Consider the following 24,563-nt stretch of genomic DNA (forward strand, 5'->3'; position numbering starts at 1 on the left):
GATTTTAAGTACAATTGTGAGTAAACAATTCTGTAGTTGCGTCTAAGTGATGACAGCAATCAAAGGATAACGTTATCCATTGGATAGAGCTCCAGAACTTCAATCTGTGCATTCACTATAACAACAATAAGTTGCAGATTTCATATCATGAACCCTCTCAATACATTTTATATATATATGTATGTATAGTCTTTCTTTTCTCTTGCAACATTAGCTGTCACCCAATAAATCCTTGCTATAAATCAAAGTAGTCTTTCAAGCATTGTAAACTACATTTTGGCAACCGTGTACATCCCTATAATTTTATCATGCGGTACATAGGGTAGCATACATTCCTATTGTATGAATAGTAGGACAACTCCCTTTTGTGTTTAAGTTATTGTATTTTTAACAAAAAAGTTATTGCACAGTGCTTTAATATAGGAATATCTCTTTGTCATTGTTGATAGCAAATACTTCTCCAATTTTAGATTGTAGTTTCTCACCATGTAGCAAAAAGTACAGTTATTAGATTTACTACCTCAATCTTGGAGTAATATATTTTTGTTTTTGTATCATTTATGCACGACAGTGAGAGATTGCAGAGTGCTTTAGTCATCGAGGGATAGTGTTGCCTCCTTTTTGAAAAAATTAAATATGGTGGAACACTTGTAATTTCTGACTGATTTTCTCACATTCTATTTAAAAGTTATATCTGAAGCCATTTTGCAGAGATGGATGGAACTGGTTATTCTAGTATTAATGGTTTTGCCTTTTTAATTTTTATTATTAATGATCTATAATAATTGGCGCATTCCTTAACTCAGGTCATAATCCTTTTTTAATGTTGTATTTCCAAATTTGACAGAGAAACAGTGCTCAGAAAACTTATTAGGTGTAGGGCTTTAAATGTTCTTTGTAAAGTGTTTTTTATATAGCATTACGCATCGCTTTGCAAAGCATATTTAAGGGGTCTATTCATGAAGCAGTGAAAATGTGGAGAAGTGAGCCAGTGAAGAAGTTGCCTATGGCAACCAATCAGCATTGAAGTAACATTTATAATTTGCATACTATACAATTGTACGGAGCAGCTGATTGGTTGCCATGGGCAACTTCTCCACAGGCTCACTTCCCCACTCTTTTCACTGCTTCATGAATAGATCCCTTAGTCTTTCACGTCAGTGCTTGTTCCAGTGGAGCTTGCAATCTATATTCCCTACCACATACCGGAAGCCTGTTTACCTGCTGGAATGTCATTGGTTTGTTGGAGAAAACCAGAGAACCTGGAGGGTACCCACGCAAACACGGGGAGAGCTTGAAAATATTAATTCAGGGCTCTGGTTGGAATCAAACCCATGACCCAGGTGGTGTGAAGCGACAATGCTATCTACGCTGGCACTGCGTTTCCAAATGTAATAAGCATTTTCTTAAACAAAAGACATCCATGAGCTCATAGCTCATTTATCTCAAATGATTTCTCGAAAAAGCGTTGTAGTAACCTTACATATGCTCCAATAAAAACATTGTTACTATTAATAAATTATTTTTCTGGAGAGAGACTCGAGCTTTCAAAATTTTTGGTTTTGGCTCGTGTGCCGGTTGACTTTCTATTGAAGTATTCTGAAATGAAACTGTGATTCATTGTACGGACACGGATTGAACCTGTAGATCAAAATCCCTGCATGGTATGCCCATGTCAGCTTCCAGAGTCTGTCAACACCATAACGTAGATTTAATCTTATTTTACAATATTCCTGACATTTCATGCTGGATTGTGAAATTGAACACCATATTGTAGGGAGTAACCATCTCCTCTTACATTCTTCATTACACAGTTTGTGCTGGAACCCAGAATAGCACTTGTATACTGGTCCAGACAATCAAGGGTCTCTGGAAAAATTGGAAGATGTGCGGTATTATTATAATTATAATTTTATTTTTTATTTTTACGTAATGCTACCATCCCAGATAAGCTGTTTTTATTATTGCTGTTTTTAATACCAACTTTTTAAAACGATTTTTCAGCTGATGGTCTTCTTGCCAAGGAGAATTGTGTACAGACACACACACAAAAATGTCTCTATTGGACGTTAATCTGATGACAGGAGATAGAGAAAATTATAGCACAAAGTGAAATAGCCAACAGTATAACGGGTTTTACTTTTAATTCACTGCAGATGGTCAGATTTCAAACTTGTGATTTTATTTTTGGTTTTAGTGTTGTATATTCTATCAAATCTTAAATGCTCCGATTTGAATCTGTTTGTCTTAAAGAGCCATAAAAATGAAACTTGTTTTAAAATCATGTACTGTATTGAATAAAACACGTCTAAATTTTAATGAAATGTTATTTTGTAGTGTTTATGGTTGTTTGACCTGTAGGACTCTACCGATGATACTTTACTTTGTCTTTGTTGAGCAAGCAGTTTGGCTGTTCGCTTTTTATATTATTAAATGCAACAATACAGATACTTATACTGTATAGCTGTGTGTGCAGAACATCGGGAGTCCATATGTTACTAAATATGTTATAGGTAGTGTATATTTGCCCTGTGAAGATTCATATTGTGACACTAAACTTAATTGTTAGTGTTACGATACGGTTTACGGGCTAGATGCATCATCGCGTGGAGAGTAATAAAACGGAGAGAGATAAAGTACCAGTTCATCAGCTCCTATCTGCCATGTCACAGGCTGTGTTTGAATAATGACAGTTAGGAGCTGGTTGGCTGTTAGTGTATTACTTTCCATTTTATCACTAGCCAAGCGATGCTGTATCTTGAAACTCATTTGATAGGTGTGGTGACACAGTGGTTAGTATGTATGCCTCACAGCACTGGGGTCATGGGTTCAATTACAACTAACTCCCCTATCTGTGTGTAGTAAGTAGAGACATTTGTGTTCCTTGTTCTTTCTGACTTGTATCATTGATTCCTATATTTGAGAATGGATTGCGGTCCGTTTATAGGCACTGGTTCACCCACTGCGATGTAAGATAGTTGCTTTAAGTGCAGATGTTGGGACTAGAGGTTAAAGTGGGCCAGAATTGGGTTCCCTCAGTTCTTTTTGGAGGTGTTGCGCCTCCACCGGCACACCTCGCTTTGGCCTGGGTTACTCTTCCTGCAATCCCACACTGTGCGCCGCCCCACCTATATCATTAGATGTGATGGAAGAGTGGGCGGCTTTACTGTGAAAGCCTGGCCCTGCCTCCTCCTACAGCGCTGGCGAGAATGAGACACAGTGATGTGACTGGGCAATGGCTGTCTCCTTTCTGCCGCCTACTGCGCACACTCCGCAGTTCACGGAGGGAGAGGAGGCGGTTCTGAATCAAGTGGACTCACTGTGTGACTTCAGTCACTGCACAAGTGCTTCAGAGCCAGCTACTGGATAGGACAGGACTCCAGGCTGTCACGGAAGCTATTTCAGTAAGGTGAGTTGGAGGGACACAGGTGACATGATCTGCTGCTGGAGGGGCACACGTGGGGTTGGCTGCTGCAGGGACACAGGTGAGATGATCTGCTGCTGGAGGGACACAGGTGAGATGATCTGCTGCTAGTGGGACACAGGTGGGGCTTAGCTGCTACAGGAACACAGGTGGGATGAGCTGCTGCACAATAGAAACAGGTGGGGTTGGCTGCTGCAGGGACACAGGTGAGATGATCTGCTGCTGGAGGGACACAGGTGTGGTTCGCTGCTGCAGGGACACAGGTGTAGTTCGCTGCTGCAGGGACACAGGTGCAGTTCGCTGCTGCAGGGACACAGGTGTGGTTGGCTGCTGCAGGTACACAGGTGAGATGATCTGCTGCTGGGGGGACACAGGTGGGATGATCTGTTGCTGGAGTAACCCAGGTGGGATGATCTTCTGGAGAGAGGCAGAAAGATGGTGCTGGGGAGACGCAGGGGTGGTTAAATTGATGAAACGCTTATGGGGACAGTGCTGAAGAGAATGGGGGTTGGTGTCGGATAGTCTGTCATTACAATTTGCTGGACTCTGGTTCCTTTTTTGCTGGACACTAGTATATAGTATAATACTACATTTAAAATGTTTGTTATACGTGTGGTTGGGACACCTCATAATTAATGGCTGCTAAAGAATCTATGTACTAGACCTGTTGAGCGCTGTAATTCCAATTGTTGCTACACAAACAGGTGGCTTCCGTACCACATGACCTCTTATATGCATATAAAATACCGGTTCAAAACTACCTCAGGATGAAGAGGATCAATTTCTGCAGCCGTCCCCCATACAGTATAGGTAAGAAAAGACTCGAGCACAGGGGATACATAGGGGTTGCAAAACAGCCTTGGGGCACCCAAGTGACAAAGACTTAAGGAACCCATAAAAAAATATTCAGGTGTCAAAAAATTAATTAGGAGTGGCACTAATGGCTTAGAACTATTTTTTTTTTTTTCATTTTAAGTGACCTAACATTGTAGTCTCAGGTGCTGGCAAGAAGTAAAAAAATTTTTTTTTTAATCTAGAATGCATTTCATACTATCATAATTCCTATAGCTTCTGGGGGCCTAAGCAGCCCCAGGGCCCCTGACCATTCACGTTAAATGTTCCAATACACAACAGTGCATGTGGTATTGATCCCAGTCATATTCAGGTTTTATCTTCCTCTCGCACTTCCTTTATTTGTGTTTCCATGTGTATTTCAGTAGCAATAGAAGGAATTTAAGAGCAGTTTTAAAGAGGCATCATGTTCTTTTTATAATTTGCTCCCTAGTTACCTAATTGCACCTGTGGCAGAGGTAAGGCACCATCTCAGAGTAGCTCCGCCTTATCTCGGGTGGAGGGGAGAAAGGATGGGGGGCGGGGGGGTGGCGGGTTTATCAAGTGGAGATGAGTTCCACCACCTTTCAGGACACTTTAAGTCCTGGTTGGGATAGCCATTTCCAGGACCAAACCAATATTCGGGTGAATGCAGCTAATCGGTTCATTATGGATAAGTGACTGTAACTGAAAGCACAGCGTTATAAATGATGATAGGCAATATGTTATTCCATACAACTCTGTTACAGAGGCTGCTTTGATTTGTCATCCTAGAGATGTGTCCTCTTGCAGCCTTGCCTGTGATGTGAACGCATTGCAGGCAAGGTTTCCTGGCACAGCGTGGCGTTCGCAACCTTAAAATTCCATACAATGGCCGCAGGCAGCGGGAGGAGCGATGCTTCCGCTGCCTAGAATGGGAGGGGGAGCCCTCTGTACTTACACAGTATGGGCAGCCAAACGGGGAGCTATGCTCCCGCAGCCTGTTCTTATTGAGATCAGCACACTCTAGCGATCAAATGCACACATCCGTGGATGCGGGCGCTGGTAGCCGGAAGTGGACTCTCCCGCTGCCAGACAAACACAGGGGGACTTAGCGGGGATTCCGCTACCCGGTGTTTGAGCGCTTTAGTAGTGGCGGGCACACACCCGCGGTTAATAGCAGTAGGTCATACTCCCGCAATGTGTTCGCCATACTGCAGTTTATAGCAAAGATTTGTAAGTACACAGGTGTACATCCGCACTTTTAGTTGACCTGTCACTATGTAATAATTTCTTCCTTTATTTGCCCTCCTCCTCTGTGTGTCTAGATCTCTTTTCCATATCTGCTTTCCACATTTAAATGTTAATTATATATAGGGGGACCATGGACTGCACACCCTAAATGGTACGGATTTCTTAATTTAAATTGATTTAAGTGGGTGAGATTAGTTTGTGTGTGTGTGTATATATATATTACACCGTATATATATTACACCGTATATATATGTGTGTGTGTGTGTGTATATGTAGATATATATATATATATATATATATGATATTTACAATATAACACATGTTCTGTGTCCTTAAAATCCTCTTTGTATATTTCTAATCCTATTTGCTTTGAAAACAAAGCTGAAACGAGGGTGGGAGGCAGTGAGAGCTCTACCTCCCACTGCTGAGATCGTATCTTCGAGATACAACCGATTTTTTAAACAAAATTTCTAATCTTCAGTGGAAAAATTCCTACTATTTCCTGACGCTAGACGTACAGGCACTGTATACACACATCCCACATTCTGTTGGAATTGATGTGATCTCTAAAAAATTATCCGAGGATGGCGATCTCAGCATGGATAACCAGAACTTCATTATAGACTCCATTTCCTTCATACTTTCTCACAATTATTTTCTGTTTCTCCAGCAATTTTATCTTCAGGTGATGGGAACGGCCATGGGGACCAGATTCGCCCCCAGCTATGCGAACCTATACATGGGTCATCTTGAAGACTCAATGGTGTGGGGCAACAGCTGGGAGGCGAATCTGGTCTTCTATGGCCGTTATATTGATGATCTATTTATTATTTGGGATGGGGATCTTTCTTCTATTTCATCTTTTCTCACTCACTTGAACTCCAACACATATAATTTAACCTTCACTCACACTTGTAGCAGTGAACGGATAGACTTCCTGGATGTGACCCTTGAAATATCTGACAATAGAATTGTCACCTCAAATTTCACCAAACCAGTCAACACCAACTCGTACTTGCATTATGATAGTGCCCATTATGCACCCTGGAAGCACAACATACCGAAGGGACAACTTATGCGCCTAAGGCGCAATTGCTCCGATTTGGAGACATTTACTATACAGGCAAATGAACTAATGGACTCTCTCAGACAACGTAAATATCCTGATAAACTTCTACAACAAGCGTTTGATGATGTAAGGAGTATGGATAGGGTCAAATTACTATCAACAAAAAATACGATCACTGAGAACCAAAAAGGGATTAAACATAATGAAAGACAATGTGCCTTCGTCTGCAAATATAATAAATGTGCTAAAGAAATAAAAACTATAATCTCTAAAAATTATTGAATCCTCAAACAAGATCGAATCCTAAGTGAGGTCCTACCCTCTCAGCCACAAATTGTATATAAAAAGAATAGATCCCTAAAATCTATACTAGCGCCAAGCCACCTGGGAGAAGATAAGAATAATAAGATGAAAAAACCAGTACCCATAGGTCTTGAATGGCTACCCACTAAGCCAATGGGCTGTTTTAGATGTGGGAAGCCTCGATGCATAACGTGCACACATATGCTAAAAAGGACAACTGTACTAACACTGACAGATACCAAAGAACAATATCATGTTAGATCATTCATGAATTGTGATACTAAATATGTAGTTTATCTACTTACTTGTGGTTGTGGCCTTAATTATGTGGGAAGGACCACAAGACCAATACATGTGAGATTCATGGAACATCGCCGGAACATCCTCAAACAGTATAATATGCATAGTGTGTCCCGTCATTTCAGTAAGGTTCATGCAGGGGATCCAAGAAGTCTATCCTTATAGGCCCTACACACTGGCCGATTTTTGGAAAGATATGAACGATCTCGTTCATAAATGAACGAGAACTCGTCCATATTTTTCAGTGTGGAGGCTCCAGCGATGAACGATGCGCGTCCCCGCGCTCGTTCATCGCTGGTCTCCCGTCGGCTGTGCATGCAGGCCAATATGGACGATCTCGTCCATATTTGCCTGCACTTCAGTGCAGCCGCGTGACGGGGGGAGTGAAGAAACTTCACTCCCCGCGTCACTGCCCCCCCGCCGCCGGGTCGCTCGTCGGCCGTATCCGCCGTCGGGCAGCTCGGCGGCGGATCGGCTAGTGTATAGGGCCCCTTAGTCTGCATTGAACATATTACATCCACCCCGAGGGGAGGCGACAGATTTAACAGACTGTGTTGCAGAGAGATATATTGGATGCTCAAATTCAATTCCCTCCATCCGGATGGATTAAACGAAAACATGGAACTCAATACCATCCCCTAACACATTGGTTAGAATAATTATAACTTGATACACACTCCCCCTCCACTATTCTCCTGTTAAATATACTGCTAAATAAATAGAGTTAATCCATCACAGAGGTCTAGTACCTCTGTATAACTAAGGTTAAATATAATTTCATAATTCTTTCGGTTTCACCACCACCTTCCCATCTCTTTTATTAACAATTAGATTATACTAGGAATTCTTTATAGGATGGCAAAAATCAGGCATATCAGAATATAATGTCAATTAACATGTTTGCATATGCACAGTATCGATTGATGTGCCATGTACAATCATGTGTAGATGATTAAATTTAATAAGGACTATATAATATATAATCTGACACCTGCCGATTTATCAAACTGTGTATATATAATGCTGTCTTTTCATATATTACGTAAAATCAATCTATATGGTTTCTGAAATATACCTCCTGTCTCTACCCCTCTTATTATTATACCTCTTGCTCTCATTCCTGTTACTTCTGCACCTCAGAAATATAATGATAATATCTAAATACGAGACATATGCGGTACAAATGGATTTTTATTATAATAATGAATAATAATGATGAAATATGAAACTCCTTGTGCTCTATTATTATTCCTATGTCCCCATGTATATGTCTCCATTATGCTGCTCATATTTTCAATGTTAGATGTGATCTATTGTAGATAGATCTAAATATATACACATATCCTTAAATCAAATAGGACTACTGTGATATTGATATTCTTATAATAGAATAACACTTCCTGGTCTTGAACGGTTCCGGAACGCAAAAAGAACACGTGGAACGCAGCGCTGTTGACAATACAAATCCAGCGCGACATGATAGGGCCGTCTGTGTCAGGTGACGTGCAGACATGTGATAGAGAGCTCTGTGATGCGGCTATGACTAACCATATGACGCCGATCACGTGACCGAAGGCGATCACGTGATCGGAACAAACAAGGAAATTGAAATAATACCTAAGACTGATAGGTCACTAGAATCATGTGGCCTGTTGCGGTCACATGACCAGGAAGTGTCATCATGTATTACATACTAAACAGGTATTTAAAACACTCGTTTTCTGGGTATATAATCTTTATTGTGCCTATTATATAATAGGATTGCCTTCTGGATAAAATTTGTAGTATTTTTATGGGACGTTTTATAAATTGTATTATGACAAGAATCAGGTGGCCCCACTCTCAGCTAATGTAGAGAGTATATAAACCTCAAAGGCCTACCTGGGTGATACATGCTCCTGAGGAAGCTGGCAGACGCAAGACCAGCGAAACGCGTTGAGCTAAGGATACGGACCACTACTATTGGATCCATTTGAATCCCCCGGTACTGATTGGACTCTCTGCCTCTATTTTGGACACTAATAGCCCCATTGGAACCTGGAATCACCCCTGCTGCTATTTGGATCTCTATCAGCAATACTGAGACCCATGGGGACAGCTTTCCAAGGACTGGGTAAATACACACATCTAAAGAGAACCAATGCTTAATGAGGAGCGAGCCCTAACCGGAGAGTGTGCATATCAGCCATTTTTTGTGTGATCCAAGTGGCCCTAACCAAAATCACCTATTTTTATTTCCCGATTTAGGAATGATTAAGAAAGTGTGTTTATGTGATGTTTAGCACTTCTTTTTAATGTTTATTAAAAATCATGTGAATTTTCAATTTTAAAAATATCTATCGTCCCTTATTGGTTTAACAGCCGGCGCCAGTTCACATTTTCTTCTACCTCCCACTAACAATGATAAAGTCGCTGAGGCTGGGGGCAGTCGGGGGGAGGGGCCAAGCTGCAGGCAGAAAAAGCCAATTCAAAGACACATGGGAAGCGGCACCAGAACTCCTGCCTCAGTGACAGGGACGTGACTTCAGCCCCTGTCAGTCAGGCAGACGTGATTGGACAGCACTGAGCTATCTCTGTCAGTGCACAGCGCACCAGTACTCTCCCTCCATAGTGTCCGTGCTGCAGGTACTTATCTCTCCCACCAACCCCCCACCCCCGCAGAAGCTTGCAACAGGAGACCAGACACCAGCCGCAGGTACTTAGACCTCCTTCCCCCACACCGGAGCTTGCAGCCGCGGGTACTAGGACTTGAGCCCTCCCACCGGAGCTTGTAGCCACGGGTACTGGTTACGAAGACTCAGGCCCCCCACCCCCACTGGAACTTGCAGCCACGGGTACCAAGACTTGACCCCCCCCCCCCCCTCCACAACCCCTATCGGAGCATGCAGCCGTGACCAGCAGGGATCGCCCTTCCCTGGTGCATCCTCCTTCCTTCCACGGAGCTTACATCCGCCGACAATGGGAGTCACTGAATGTCAGAGTAGTTGAGGTTAAGTGAACACATAACCCCCATTCCCCTTTACACCCTCATGTGTGCCTCTCCAGCCACTAACCTCACCGCACGTATATACACACACATATATAGTCCATACCCGACGATATCGTTTTGGTGGTATTGCCACCTTCATCCAGGGCTGCACTGGAGGAAGGTGGCAATACCACCGAAACGGTATCGTCGGCTGTAGCATGGAGGATTGAGGAAACCCTGATAAGATGAAGGAATGGGTGACTGTATATACCCACTGTATTGACTGCAATATGATGAATTGATAATTTTATGCAGATGCATTGGTTTTTATCAGTACTCATTGACCTGGCACCTCAGCCAGCCGCCCCCATCTCACCCGCTATCTGCCCTCTCCCTTCTCCCAGCTCTTTCCTCGCACCTTCCCATCCAATTACTAATACTTTACCATCCTCTATTTCTGGTGATCTTCCCGATAAACTTAATGTGCACAGTATGTGTGATAGGGGTGTAGTATTTTATGCAGGCAGCGGGGTGAGCGCAAAAGAGCCCCTTGTGTGCTCGCTGCGCTTGCCACGCTGCCATCACAGTGGCGCACTATGCGCATATTGCTATTGTTCTCCCTCCAGGGGTGTCGTGGACACCCCAAGAGGGAGAATAGTTGTCGGTATGCTGGCTGTTGGGATTCCGGTGTCGGTATGGTGAGCACAGGGATCCCGACAGGCGGCATATCATATCCCGTGTGATAGACTATGCGTGCTGTGCAGTGACATATGTACGATTTAATAGCTTGTCCTAGTAGAAAATTGGTTTAAACAAATTAGCTATTGGAAAGTAACAATATTATCTGCCTTTGTATTCTGTTGTAGGATTGTGTTACCAAGACACAAGAATGTTCACTTTTGTGAGTGATAAAAATTAAGATGTATAAATCTATTAGCCATTGATTTTAAAACAATAAAAATATGGTCCTTTAATATTTGGGAGACCGCTTGGAAGCCTCTGTATAAACGGTTATGAACAATCTTGGCACTTTCTTTTAAACAAATAAGTATAAAAATTCTCAGCATATCATCTTCTCCATCTGTTCATTGATTTCCTTTCCTTTTTAATCTTTAGGAATTATGTAACTTTTCTTTGCGCTGTTTTTCTTTTAATTCCTTTAAACAAAAAAACAAAACAAACCCCTGATGTTCTAGATCTCTTATGCTTTCATTTGGCTAAGTACAGTATACTGTTGGCAAAACCTGTATTACTTCTATCTTTCCCATGTCTTGCCATTGTCTGAAACGGTAAAACTAATTTTTCCTTTGGACCACTTAAATCAAAATGTTATAGTAGTTGGATTTTCTTTTTAAAGAGAACAGTTAAAATGGCAATAAAACTCAGTGTACCTAATAAAGATTAAATCAGAATTGCACTTCGCCAAACTTTGGGCTGGGAAACCGTTAGAAATAATGCACCTTTTTACCATTCTGTTTATCAGATGTTTAAAAATGAATGCTTTCCCGTTTCAGAATTGCCACAGTTTTGAATATGTTGTTATGATATATATTCAAAAGATTCAATGCTTTTAATATTTCTGTAAATATTTTTGTAAATAGGCTATGCATAATCCATTCTGTATTTCAGGGGAAAATCTATGAAATTTGTACTCCTATGTGGATATATATAGATAGATAAAAGCAGGAGCACGGGCAATCAGAGGACTTCCACAATGATAGAAACAGGCAGTTAGGCACTATCCTCAGGTCAGTGTTTCAGTTTTATGTATACTTTCATCTGGTCCTGATGAAAGTTTGCAATAAACTGAAATGTTGACCGGAGGATAGAGCACAACTTCACATGCTGGATCAATTCTGCAGTAGTATCCCTTGAGTGAAATTGACGAAAATAGACTCACACACACTATACTTCCACTATATAACTCTCAGTGTTTGGGTTCGTGCTACCTCCATTCCCCTCCTCACATCATGTTGCTTCCCCTGTCCCATGCAGCCCTGTCATCACTGACATATCATGGATGTCCTGATATACAATGTGCTGCTGGCCCACCCCTAGGGGTGCTAGTGGTGTGTTACCCCCACAGTGTTTGTTCCCAGAGTGTAAGCAATATGTGTAGCAAGTTTGGGGTAAATTGCTCCAGGCATTCCAGAGTTATGCTGTCTGCTAAAAAAAACTCTGTGCTGCCTCAACCCTAGGGGTGCTAGTGGTGTGTTACCCCCACTGTGTTTGTTCCCATAGTGTAAGTAATATGTGTAGCAAGTTTGGTGTAAATTGCTCCTGGCATTCCAGAGTTATGCTGTCTGCTAAAAAAACTGTGCTGCCTCAACCCTAGGGGTGTCTTACCCCCACAGTGTTTGTTCCCAGCTTGTAAGTCATATGTGTAGCAAGTTTGTTGTAAATTGGTCTAGGCATTCTGGAGTTATGCTGTCTCCTGAAAATATCTGTGCTGCTGTCCCACCCCTAGGGGTGGTAGGGGTGTATAACCCCCACCGAGTTTGTTCCCAGATTGTAAGTCAGATGTGTACCAAGTTTGGTGTAAATTGCTGCAGGCCTTCTACAGTAATGCTGTCTGCTGATGTACTCTGTGCTGCTGTCCCACCCCTAGGGGTGTCTGACCCCCACATTGTTTGTTTCCCGAGTGTAAGTCATATGTGTACCCAGTTTTTTGTAAATTGGTCTAGCCATTCGGGAGTTATGCTGTCTCCTTAAATACTCTGGGCCGCTGTGCCATCCCTAGGTGTTCTAGGGTTGTCTAACCCCCACAGAGTTTGTTCCCAGATTGTAAGTGAGATATGTACCAAGTTTGGTGTAAATTGCTCCAGGCCTTCCATAGTTTTGCTGTCTCCTGAAATACTCTGTGCTGCTGTTCCACCCCTAGGGGTGATGGGAGTGTTTAGCCCCCACAGAGTTTGTTCCAAGATTTTAAGTCAGATGTGTACAAAGTTTGGTGTAAATTGCTCCAGGCCTTCCACAGTTTTGCTGGCTGCTGACATACTCTGTGCTGCTGTCCCACCCATAGGGGTGCTCGGGGTGTCTGACCCCTATAGTGTTTGTTTCCAGAGTGTAAGTCATATGTGTACCAAGTTTGTTGTAAATTGCTGCAGGCATTCCAGAGTTATGCTGTCTGCTGAAATACTCAGTGCTGCTGGCTCACCCCTAAGGGCGCTAGGGGTGTCTTCCGCCCACAGTGTTTGTTGGCAGATTGGAAGGCATATGTGTACCAATTTTTTTTTTTTTTTTTTTTGAAAAATAGTTTATTGGACATCTGTGTAACATTTACATACATTGTCGCATGGTATATATATAAACATGTTAGGACATCGTACAACATATTACATATTTGAAACAATTCAACCGTGACAGGATAAATCAGGCATAACCTTAAGGCATCATGTTAGTGACCGTTTTAAAAGGGTGGGTGTCCCTGTTCTAAAATTTCCAGATTATACCACGTAGTGTGAGATATGGCTTGTCGTAGAGGGGTTTTAACCGGATCATCCAGCATCTGTATGTAGGGAAGCCATATGCCAAAGAATTTAGCTATTTTATTCTCTTTATCAAGTAGCATTTCTAGCCACTCCATATGGAATAGGTATGACAGTCTTGGTAAAATAAAGCTAAGGATAATGAGTCAGTGGCTATCCATTGCGATAATATGGTTTTCTTGCCTGCTGCTGCTATTTTGGTCAGTAACTGACGCTGTCCTATCGGCAGCTTGTGGACAGAGTGCGTCGGGTGTATATCCCACATGACCCACTCCGGGGAAATATCCATGGTGAGGTGTAGTCTGTCTTTGATGAAGGTGTGTATTAAGCCCCAGAATTTGCTCACTTCATGGCAACTCCACATGCAATGGTAAATGTCTGCGTCCGTCATGCCGCACATAAAACATTTAGAGTCAGACGCTGTTCCCATTTGAAGCCTTAATTTAGGTGTGATGTAGGATCGATGTAAGATTTGATAATTCATCTCAGCATATGAAGCTGATATAAGAGTCTTATTTATCCTATTAAAAGCCTTGAGCATGGTGGAGGTGTCAAGAGATGGGAAATCTGATAACCATTTTACCAACCCTGTCTGTGTGGACTCCCAGTCAATGGACTTTTTGATATATGTATAGAGCAATGCAGTGGAGGGGTGTATCTTAGGCGTCGACTGCAAAGTAATGTCTAAGGCATTATTCCAATCTTCTGCGGTCATAGTGGCTATAGATTTGTTTGCATAACTACGTATCTGGAAATATATGAATAACGGTATCTTAAATTGTGGGAAACTTTCGCAAAGGTGAGGGTATGTGATAACCTGTCGAGTATCTCTACAAATCATCTGGTATAGCAACCTAATACCACCTCCCGACAGGGCTGTCAATGTTGTGCGTGCCGTAGTCCCCTGAAAGTCTGGGTTATGAGTCAGGGGCAGGAAAGTCGTGTTATAGCTGGAGACACCCATCCTTGAGCGTGTCTGCCTCCAAGCCGCGCAAGTCGACGCCAATAGTATATTGTCTTTAACCTGGGGAGGAAAGGCCGATGGACGCATGTGTAGCAAACTGACAAGAGAGAGCTCAGGGCAGAAAGCCTGCTCCAAGCCGGAGTTAGCAAAGGTCTCCGTCTCATGTATCCAGTCGATAGCGTATCGATAGTTCGCGGCTAGCGTGTAACTTCTGATGCAAGGTAGGTTGACACCTCCTAATTTTTGTGATTGACTTAGTTTAAACAGGGAGATCCTAGGCTTTTTGTGTGCCCAGATGAATTCACTACAGGCCTTATTTAAGATCTTTAGGTCTGTCTCCGATATTAATAAAGGCAGCATTTGGATGGGATATAGCAGTCTCGGGAAGGAGATCATTTTAATCAGGTGACAACGTCCCAGATAAGACAGGGGCAAGTGTTTCAATGCTTGAAAATCATTCAACATTCGAGTTATTATTCGTGGGAAATTATATCTATAAAGGTCTGACGGGTGGACAGGGATCTGAAGGCCTAAGTATACAATTGAGTTGCTCGCCCATCGGAAAGGGAACTGTAAGTCCCATCCGTGTGTGGCCTTTGGATGTAACGCCAATGCTTCCGTCTTAAATTTATTAATTTTAAACCCTGAGATCGACTCGAAGGTCGCTAGCAAAGACAATAGACTAGGGAATGCATGTTGAGGGTTTGAAAAATACAATAATAGATCATCTGCGTAAGCCGTGACCTTAAGGCTGTGACTGACAATTCCAATCCCCTGCCAGTCAGAGTTCAGATAACAATGTCTGATAAGTGGGTCTAATGCCAGGTCGAAGAGGAGTGGTGACAAGGGGCATCCCTGTCTCGTACCTCTATGTAGTGTAAATGTGTCTGTGTTCAATCCATTCACTGTGATGAACGCAGAGGGCGTGTCGTATATAGTACGGAAAAATTTTACAAAATCAGCTCCAAATCTCTGCCAGTGGAGCACCCTCAACAGATGAGACCACGACACGCGATCAAACGCCTTATCTGCGTCGCAGCTCACTATCAAGGAATTCCCGCCTGGCAGTCTGGCCGATATGGTCAAAGCGGCAACCAACTGCCTGATATTATGTACTGACGTCCTCCCTTTCACAAAGCCAGTCTGTGATGGATGTAATAGTATGGGCAGTACCTCTTGTAGCCTGTGTGCTATGAGTGTTGTTAAGATCTTGAAATCTTGGTTTAGGAGTGAGATCGGGCGGTATGAATGAACTAAAGTAGGGTCTTTTCCTGGTTTTGGCAGTACTATCATGCGTGCATGATTAAAGGCGCGCGGGGCAGCTCCGCCGGCCAAAATGGAATTAAATAGGGCTAATAGGTGGGGAGTGATATGGGGCAGCAGCAGTTTATAATATTCTGCACTCAAACCATCTGGACCTGGGGATTTTCCATTAGCTAACTTTTTAATTACTGTTATCAATTCTAGGTCAGTGATAGGGGACATGAGGGAGTTTCTATCTTCCGCCGTCAGTGTGGGAGCCCCTGCCGATCGTAAGAAGTCCATGCCGCTAATAGGGTCGTCTGGTGGTGCCGTATATAGTTCCTTGTAGTAAGATAAAAAGGAGTCAGCGATAACAGTCGGGTCAGAGGATAACTGGGCATTAGACTGAAGGGCGAGAATGCGTGAAGTGGGTCGTTGACTACGAACTGCATTTGCCAGGAGTTTGCCGGCTTTGTTTCCCCACTTGAAGTATTTATGTTTTTGGAAATCTAAAGCGTATTGAGCTCTCTCTGTGCATAGAGTATCATAAAGATGTTTAGTCTCTATGTAGATTCTGCGATTATCTTCCGTCGGGGAGGTTAACAGCGTCGCATAGGAATTCGTCAGTGCCAGGCCAAGGTCACGAAACCTTTGATTAAGGCATTTACGCTTACCCGCAACATACGCAATGATGTAACCCCGCACCACCGGCTTGGAGGCAGACCAGAAAAGACCAATGTCATCCACGTGTTGTGCATTGTCTTTGGCATAATTGAGAAAGTGAGTCTCCAAGTACGACTTGAAATCAGGGGAATTATATAGGTGTGAGGGAAATCTCCAGTTAAAGGAGGTCTGTTTAGGAGATTTTAGGTCTAGTGTGAACCATGTAGGTGCGTGGTCCGATATGGCAATATTTTCTATTTTTGAATCTCGTAACCTAGAGAGCAGTCCCATTGGTAGCAGCCAATAGTCTATTCTAGTAGACGTGGCATGTGGGTGAGAATAAAAGGTGTATTCCCTGTCAACTGGGTGTTGGTGTCGCCATGGATCTATTAAATGGAGTGGGGTCAGCCAGAATTGCAGTGATGCTGGAATGGAATAGTTGCGTCCACCAAGAGCACCTGACCTATCCAGGGCCGGCTGCAGTGTGGAATTAAAGTCACCGCCAATTATCAGATGGCCCTCCGCCCACTCCTGAAGTCGGACATAAACGTCAGTAAAGAAAGCATTGTGATCTGATTTCGGTGCATATATTGATACTAATGTGTATAGCTCCCCCTCAAATTGTACTTTTAGAAATAGGAACCTACCGCCTACATCTTCTAGGGTATCTAGTATGTTATAACTAAGAGATTTATGGAATATAATCACTACCCCCCGCTTCTTGGAGGTATACGATGCTGAACTAAAACCCTGGATCCAACTGTCTCTAAGCACGTTGGGGTCCCCCGATTTCCAATGAGTTTCCTGCAGCATCGTCACATCCGGCCGCAGGCGTTTGAGGTGCTGCAATATCTTCCTACGTTTAATCGGAGTGTTAAGACCTTCTACATTCCATGTAAGAAATTTTAGACTCGTCTTAAGCTCTAGCGAAGTTGTCATGTTAATTGTATATCTAACCGATACCCGTCCTGACGGACACATAGAGCATTTTTGAAATAAATTGTGGAGTCCCCCATGTCCCAGCGAGCATGGGGACCCGACCTTTAACAAAGGCAGCAAATCCTTGTCCTAACATTGACACTAAAAATAATTGCAAACTTTGTGTTACAGTATGTCCATTTTCCACATTTGTTTGAACCCATAACAGTGGTCCGGAAGACTCACTATAAACTAGTAGTGTAACTCCGATCAGAATAGGGAGTAGATGGGGGGATAGGGGGAGGGGTGGGAAAAAAAAGGGCAAAGGGAGGAAAAGGGAGGGGGGGGGGAATGAAAGGACGGGAAGGCCCAGCATTTTACAAATTCAAGAGCAGATAATACTGCAATAAACCAAACATAGAGAACATTAATGATCAGCCATACATTACCAATCACGACCTCCATAAGGGAGACAATACAGATGTTAGTTCCGTGATGAAGTTCGTGATCAGTCTCCATCCTTGGAGGCATGTGAGGAGCGGCTCCGCACAGATTCTGCAAAAGTCTTTGCCTCTGAGGGTGAGTCAAACAGGTACGTCTTGCCGTTGTGTTGAGCTCGGAGCTTCGCTGGATAGAGCAGGGCAAATCTTATGCCCTCATCGAACAAGATCTTGCAGGAAGGGAAAAATTCCCTCCTCTTCATGGCCACACCGTAGGAGAAGTCTTGGAACAGGAGCAGCTTGTCTCCGTGATAGAAAAGTTCCTGAGCTTTGCGGTATGCGTCCATCACCTTGACTTTGTCTGTGTAGTTGAGGAATTTGAATAAGACCGGTCTAGGTCTCCGCCGGTCTGTCTGGAGGTCCGGGCCAATACGGTGTGCTCTTTCAATTGCCAAGGATTCCCCATCTGTCAGGCAGCCTAACTCCACCGGCAACCAGGAAGAGACCACAGCCATCAATTCTTTCGGTCTAACGGATTCTGGTAAGCCAATCATACGAAGATTGTTTCGACGATTGCGATTTTCTAAATCTTCTAGCTTCTCCTGTATTGCGGAGATGGAAGACGCCTGGGAATCAATGTCAGATCGGGCGGTAGTCAGGTCATCTTCCAAGTTTGAGACCCGTTGTTCAACTTCATCCAGTCGTGTGCTGTGTTCCTTTAACTGCGTCATGGTGGATTCAATGGCGTCCTTCAGCCCCGCAAGTTTCTTGTCTAGCAGTGGCGATAATATGTCTGAGATTTCCTGCGCTCTGGCCACCGCGTCCACGGTGTATCTAGCAGAATCTGGTACGCCATCTAGGACATTAGCCGAAGGCGATGGGGGTGGCGAATTAACGGAAGCTGAGACGGATGCCCTGGTGTCTTTAGTTTTTGCCGGTGCTGAGCCGCGTCCCCCTCTCTGTGTCTTGGCCACGTATTTATCCACAGAAGCGCAGTAGTGGCACTTTTCAATGAGAAAATAAGTATAGTGAGATATCCTGCCCTGCAGGGAGTAATTGTGAGCGTGTACTTGCTGCGCTCAGAGCAGTAGGTCAATACGATCCAGCTTGTAGAGGGTTCTAAACCAAGCAGCCCATGTTCTGGAGGTCGTGTAATATATTGCTAAAATCAAGGTATGCCGGATTAGTTTAGTGGGAATATATTCTGTCACCCCTGCAGCCGATGCTTGTAGGCGTCACGGGCCTCTGGGCCTCACGTTATGTGGGCCTGCGTGTGGTATTTGGAGGCGGCTGATTAAAGTGGCTGCGTCGCTCCTAGGAGGCGCCACTATCCAGGGCCAGAGAGGTGCCTGATTCTCCCCTATGCAGGGTGACCTCCGTTCACGGGGGTTCAGTGTGGCGCGCGTGTGTTCAGCGCACTGTCCGTGGAGGTAGCGGGCGGAGGGGGGGAGGGAGAGTCCGGCTCAGCACACTCACCCCACCGCAGGTCGAGTTCTCTCTCCCGGCGGGCACACGCGGATGTCTTCACCGCCAGCGGTAGCGGCACAGGGCTCAGCGGCTTGTGTGCCGAGCAGTGCCTCTCTCTTCGGCCGCCTCAGGCGGGGAGTCGGGACGGGACGGGAGCCGTAGGATGCCCGGCCACCTCCAAGATGGCGGCCGCGGGCAGCATGCACCACAGTTGGAGCTCGGATTCCGGTGAGTCCAGGCGGTGGGGAGCCGGGGGGATGATCACCTCTTGCCCACCAGTATCTCCGCTGGCCCTTAATATTAATTTGGGGCACAGGTCCCGGTATGAAGACCCTCAAATCCAGTTCGAGGTGTCCGGGATCGGAGAGCTCCTTTTAAAACGCGGCCTGCTGCGGGTCCGCCCACCGGAAGTCCTGTGTACCAATTTTTAAGTACATGGGTCCAGCAATTCTGGAGTTATACTGCCTCCTGATATACTCTGTGCTGCTGTCTGCCCCCCCTAGGGGGGTGCTAGGGATTTTGGATACCCGCCTTGGCATTTTATTACAATTACTAAAAATTATAATAATTGTCTATGCTTAATATGACTATTTAGCAAATCAAGTAGATCAATCTATTTGGGCTAGTTCGCCTTCCAAAGTTGACTGCACACTACTTAAAAAAGGCAGAACATTAGAAATGATAAGTTTACTGTGTGACTAAGCGACATATTTTGTTTATTTAAAAAAAATAATAATCATTAATAATTTTTTATGCAATGAAATATAAGTATTTAGTGGTTGCTGCATTTCAGGACGCCTAGAACAGATGTACAACAGCGAGGCTTTGCCTTTATATTACTGTGCAACCATTAGCTGCTGCCAAGTGGATACCCACCTTTCCTTGTTTTTCAATAAATAAATATTACACTACAGTACATATAGTGTGTCCTGTCTTTGTTACTTATGGAATTGCTGTTGTATACCACTTGGAGAATGCCAGTCATAGGCAGTGCCGGATTAAGGGGGGGTTCCAGGGGTTAAGTACCCTGGGCCCCCAATCTCAAGGGGCCTCGGCCGAAGCTGTTGTCCACGGACAATTCTGCCTGTCTCCAGGCTCCACCGCCAGCAGCAGCACTCCCAGTTGCAGCGGCAGCTGCTGAGAGTGCTACTGCCGACGGCGTAGTCTGGAGAGAAATAGAATTATCCCCAGTGCCTGCCTCTTTGATGTTTCTAGGGGCGGGAGGCAGCAGCACAGTTCATCTCTTGCCTTACAGACTGTGCGCCGTTTCCAGTGTCTGTGACCCTGCCCCAGCCCACACAGAAATCATTCGAGTGGAGGGGGAGGCGGGGGTTGCCGTCAGTGCGCTCACCTCCTCTCTGTCATCTGCCCTGCTCTCTACCTCAGAGTCTGTCCCGAACTCACGCATCCCGCCGCAGCAGCAGCTCGTGGGTTTAGGTGAGGGAAAAGGTGAGGAGGAACAGCACAGGAGGGCGCGCACCCAGCGCAGGCAGTAACTAGTGCTTAGTGCACTTATGTGTGTGTGCATACGTGAATGTGCCTGTGTGTGCCAATGCCTGTGTGTGTGTGTGTGTGTGTGTGTGTGCGCATATGCCTGGGTGTGTGTGTGTGAGGTCATTAAACATATTTTATAAGGTGTTTCGAGTGAAGGTTATTAAATATTGACATGAGGGGGAGGGCCCCACCTGTTTTCAGTGCCCTGGGCCCCGTGTAGGCTTAATCCGGCCCTGATCACAGGAGCAGCACAGTACGTAGAGCTGGGTACACACTAGCAGATATATCTGCCGGTGGTGGTTGTTCATAAACACAGAAAGATGCACCAATTTATCTTAAAGATAGATCTGCTGTTAATCTGCAGCTATATATGCAGATGGGGATTGTTCATACACACTGAAAGATGCACAAATATATCTGCAGATTTATTGGTCATCTGCTGTGTTGCACAGCAGATGCAATATATCTGTGAAATGTTGCCCATACACTTGTGCGATGCGACGCGACATCGTGGGGCATCGCACCGGCAGTTCAGGTGCGATTAAATCGCACCTGAACTGCCAAAGTGATTACCATGTGATATATCGTATGGTAATCACGTGATGAGCACGTCACTGCCGAGCAGGAGCGGCCTCCATCCACTCCCGGCGGGTGCCCATCGCACATCGCAGTGCGATATGTAGCATGTGTTTTTAACAACACATGCAATCGCACAGTGATTCGATAAATGTTAAGTGCAGCACATACTATCTTGAGACGTGAGATTCGACCGGCGTGCCCGCACATAGTGTCGAAAGGTACCTAAAATGTGCATACAATCCCCCGATTTCTTTCACAGATGCGGTCGAAATTGAAGGTTAGCACCGATTATCTCACAGGTGTATGGGCACCAAAAGACGTGTCTCACAGACATATTTGCTTGTACACACCTGCAGATCAGCAAAAGATATAGGGGGTAATTCCAAGTTGATCGCAGCAGGATTTTTTTTAGCTGTTGTGCAAAACCATGTGCACTGCAGAGGAGGCAGATATAACATGTGCAGAAAGAGTTAGATTTGGATAGGTTATTTTATTTCTGTGCAGGGTAAATACTGGCTGCTTTATTTTTACACTGCAAATTAGATTGCAGATTGAACACACCACACCCAAATCTAACTCTTTCTGCACATGTTATATCTGCCTCCCCTGCAGTGCACATGGTTTTGCCCAACTGCTAAAAAAAATCCTGCTGCGATCAACTTGGAATTACCCCCATAGTGTGTACCCAGCAGTAGCGTCACAAGGGGGGTGCGGGGGGTGCGGCCCGCTCCCGGGTGTCACCCGCCGAGGGGTGACACCAAAATGCCGGCTCCTGCAGAGTGACAGAAGCCGAGTGCTGCACTGTTATATTATGTGCAGCACTCGGCTCCTGTCACTTTGTAGGAGCCGGCACTGCAGGGACAGCACCTCCCGAGAGTCAGCCCTCACCTCCCACACCCCCCAGTGAAAAAAAAAACGGGTGTCGGGACGCGAAGCCCCGCCCCTCAGCAAAGCCCCGCCCCCTTTGCGCGCCTGCAATGGTTTAAAAACGGGTTCCTCCCGCGAAGCCCCGCCCCTCTATGTAAGCCCCGCCCATTCCCGCGAAGCCCCGCCCCTTTAATCCTCGCTGCCGCACCGGGTGTCACAGAGGTGAGTGACGCCTCTGGTACCCAGCATAAGACCAGAGCCAAGGACTCCATTTTATAATTTTTTTATAATAAAAATCACTGATTAAGTGATTGTAAATGTTTTTTATTTATTTATTATTATTTCGTTTTGTAGAAGTCTTTTGCCAAGTCTTCCAGCTTTTAAACCATCTCAAATAAACAGGCATTACTGTGAAATACTAACGTACACGCATAGGGAAGCACTCATACTGAACTTGTTATTTTTCATCTTTGATACTCCGTGCTATTCTGTAAAAAGCCAAATAGTTTTTTGCTCAGGTCTTGTAAAGGTTAGCTTTGTAGAGCAGTTAAGTCAGCTCGACCGGACAAACTTGTTGCATTAAAGGTAATGTCAAGGCCAGTCTGTCTATCTATTATATCGTCCTAAAGTGAGTCTGTGTGGTCTTTTTTTTAGCCAGTCCTCTAAGGAGTAAATGGCAGGGCATTCTCCACTCTTGTCTGCAGAATGAATAGTGATATCAAGATAGCCGTGCACAAATTACCCTGCGGATTTATATTCACACGTTTTCTGTTGATCATCGGTAACATCTGCACCCTTGGGAGAGCAAACTCTGCTTCCACACTTGTGCAGTGCAGGCTCCGTTGACATCTGTGGGATGCTTGTGTTATTACATAGACGTTTAGTCTTTTTACACGTTATTTTTTTTGCGCAAATCAAAGAAATTTAGTTAATTTGTGTTCTAAGAGACAGATATATAAAAACTCACAAGCGATGTGTGTTATTTTCTTGAACCTTTTTTTTTATACATACATGTGTGTGTGTATGTGTATATATATATATATATATATATATATATATCTCCTATATAATAGCCCTATTCTGTGACCTTGTGATTCATTTGCTAACGCTGGGCGGAGTCACAACACTGGGCGGAGTTAGTCAAATGAGTCACAGAGATCTGGCCAAATCTACAGGAGACTAGGAGCAGAAGCAGATAGCATGGGCATTGGACATGTCACAGGCAGGGGTGCAAACCTCCCAGCTTTCTGCAGGAGCTTTCTCCAGGCAGAAGGAGGGAAACCACACTCGGCGAAAAGGGGGCGTGGCTTCACGGGAGGGTCCCCGTTTTCGTCAGTGAGGGAGCATGCCCAGCGCTCTGTGAGCTGCTGGCATGCTCCCAGGGGCTGATTATGAGTCCGGGGGGCCCAGGGCACTTGATACAGGGGAGCCCTATCTCATTGCTGTGCCTGCTGGGGGTTGGGGGCGTGGCCTAATCGCGGCCCACGCGACCACGCCCCCTTATGCAAATTCCGATTTATTTTTATTTTTTAAATGGGATTTTGGCCCCTCAGCTAGGGCTAAATCCAGAAGAGGTGGTCGCTCCCCCCTACACACCCGCACAGGCAGAAGAAAGCAGGGAGACTGCTGCCTCCCTGCAACACCACAGACCTGCCTATATGCAGCAGCGTGTGCTGACTGTAGCACAATGCTGCCGCTGTTGCTGGCAGGACGGGGGGGGGGGAGCTTCTGAGCTGGGACAGAGCTACTCCAGCCGGGGGGCCCCCTAAAACTGTGGGGCCAACGGTACGTATCTCCTGCCCCCCCCCACCTTAATCCGGCTCTGCTACTGGAACCCCCCCATTAATCCGTACCCCCTGATGCCCCCTCTCCCTCTGTCTCCACTATTCACCGCTGCTCTGCTAAGCAGAACAGCGAGTACAGGAGCTTTCCAACTGCCCCCCCACCGCCGGACACTGCGACCCGCGGGTGGGACAGCGGGACAGACCCCAAAAAATGGGACTGTCCCGCAAAAATCAGGACATTTGGGAGGTATGGGGGTGTGTGAGGGGTATGTCATACAGACAGACGGGCACCGGCTCACTGTGTGCTTGACCCCCCACATCGGCATACTCAGCAGGGTCTCTCTGGTGCGGAGGAGCGTCACTTTCTGGCACACTCCACGCTTCTTAGCTGCAGTTTAGTGGGGCACCTGCCGCTGTGCAGGTTCCATACTGCCTCTGTTATCTCCAGCCCCGGCAACCCCACCGCTAGCTGCAGCGCTGCCACCCGCAGTGGAGTGCGCCCAGCTCATTCACACACTTTAGCTGGCGG

At 45.0% G+C, this 24,563-nt stretch overlaps 1 protein-coding gene across 4 annotated transcripts in view; it reads left to right on the forward strand.

Annotated features, from left to right (window-relative positions):
- ARL15 (ADP ribosylation factor like GTPase 15) overlaps nucleotides 1-24,563 on the forward strand; it is a 589,960-nt gene that overhangs the window by 298,997 nt on the left and 266,400 nt on the right. The window contains exon 6 of one of the 4 annotated variants that reach the window (XM_063961997.1): nucleotides 2,005-2,237. The exons of the other annotated variants lie outside the window; for them this stretch is intronic. Coding sequence (XP_063818067.1) covers nucleotides 2,005-2,073 — 69 coding nt within the window. The 3' untranslated portion in view covers nucleotides 2,074-2,237. Of the gene's footprint in view, nucleotides 1-2,004; nucleotides 2,238-24,563 lie in introns of those variants that run through there. 4 annotated transcript variants of the gene reach the window in all.

The sequence above is a fragment of the Pseudophryne corroboree genome, chromosome 1 (assembly GCF_028390025.1).
Source record: "Pseudophryne corroboree isolate aPseCor3 chromosome 1, aPseCor3.hap2, whole genome shotgun sequence".
NCBI lineage: Eukaryota > Metazoa > Chordata > Amphibia > Anura > Myobatrachidae > Pseudophryne > Pseudophryne corroboree.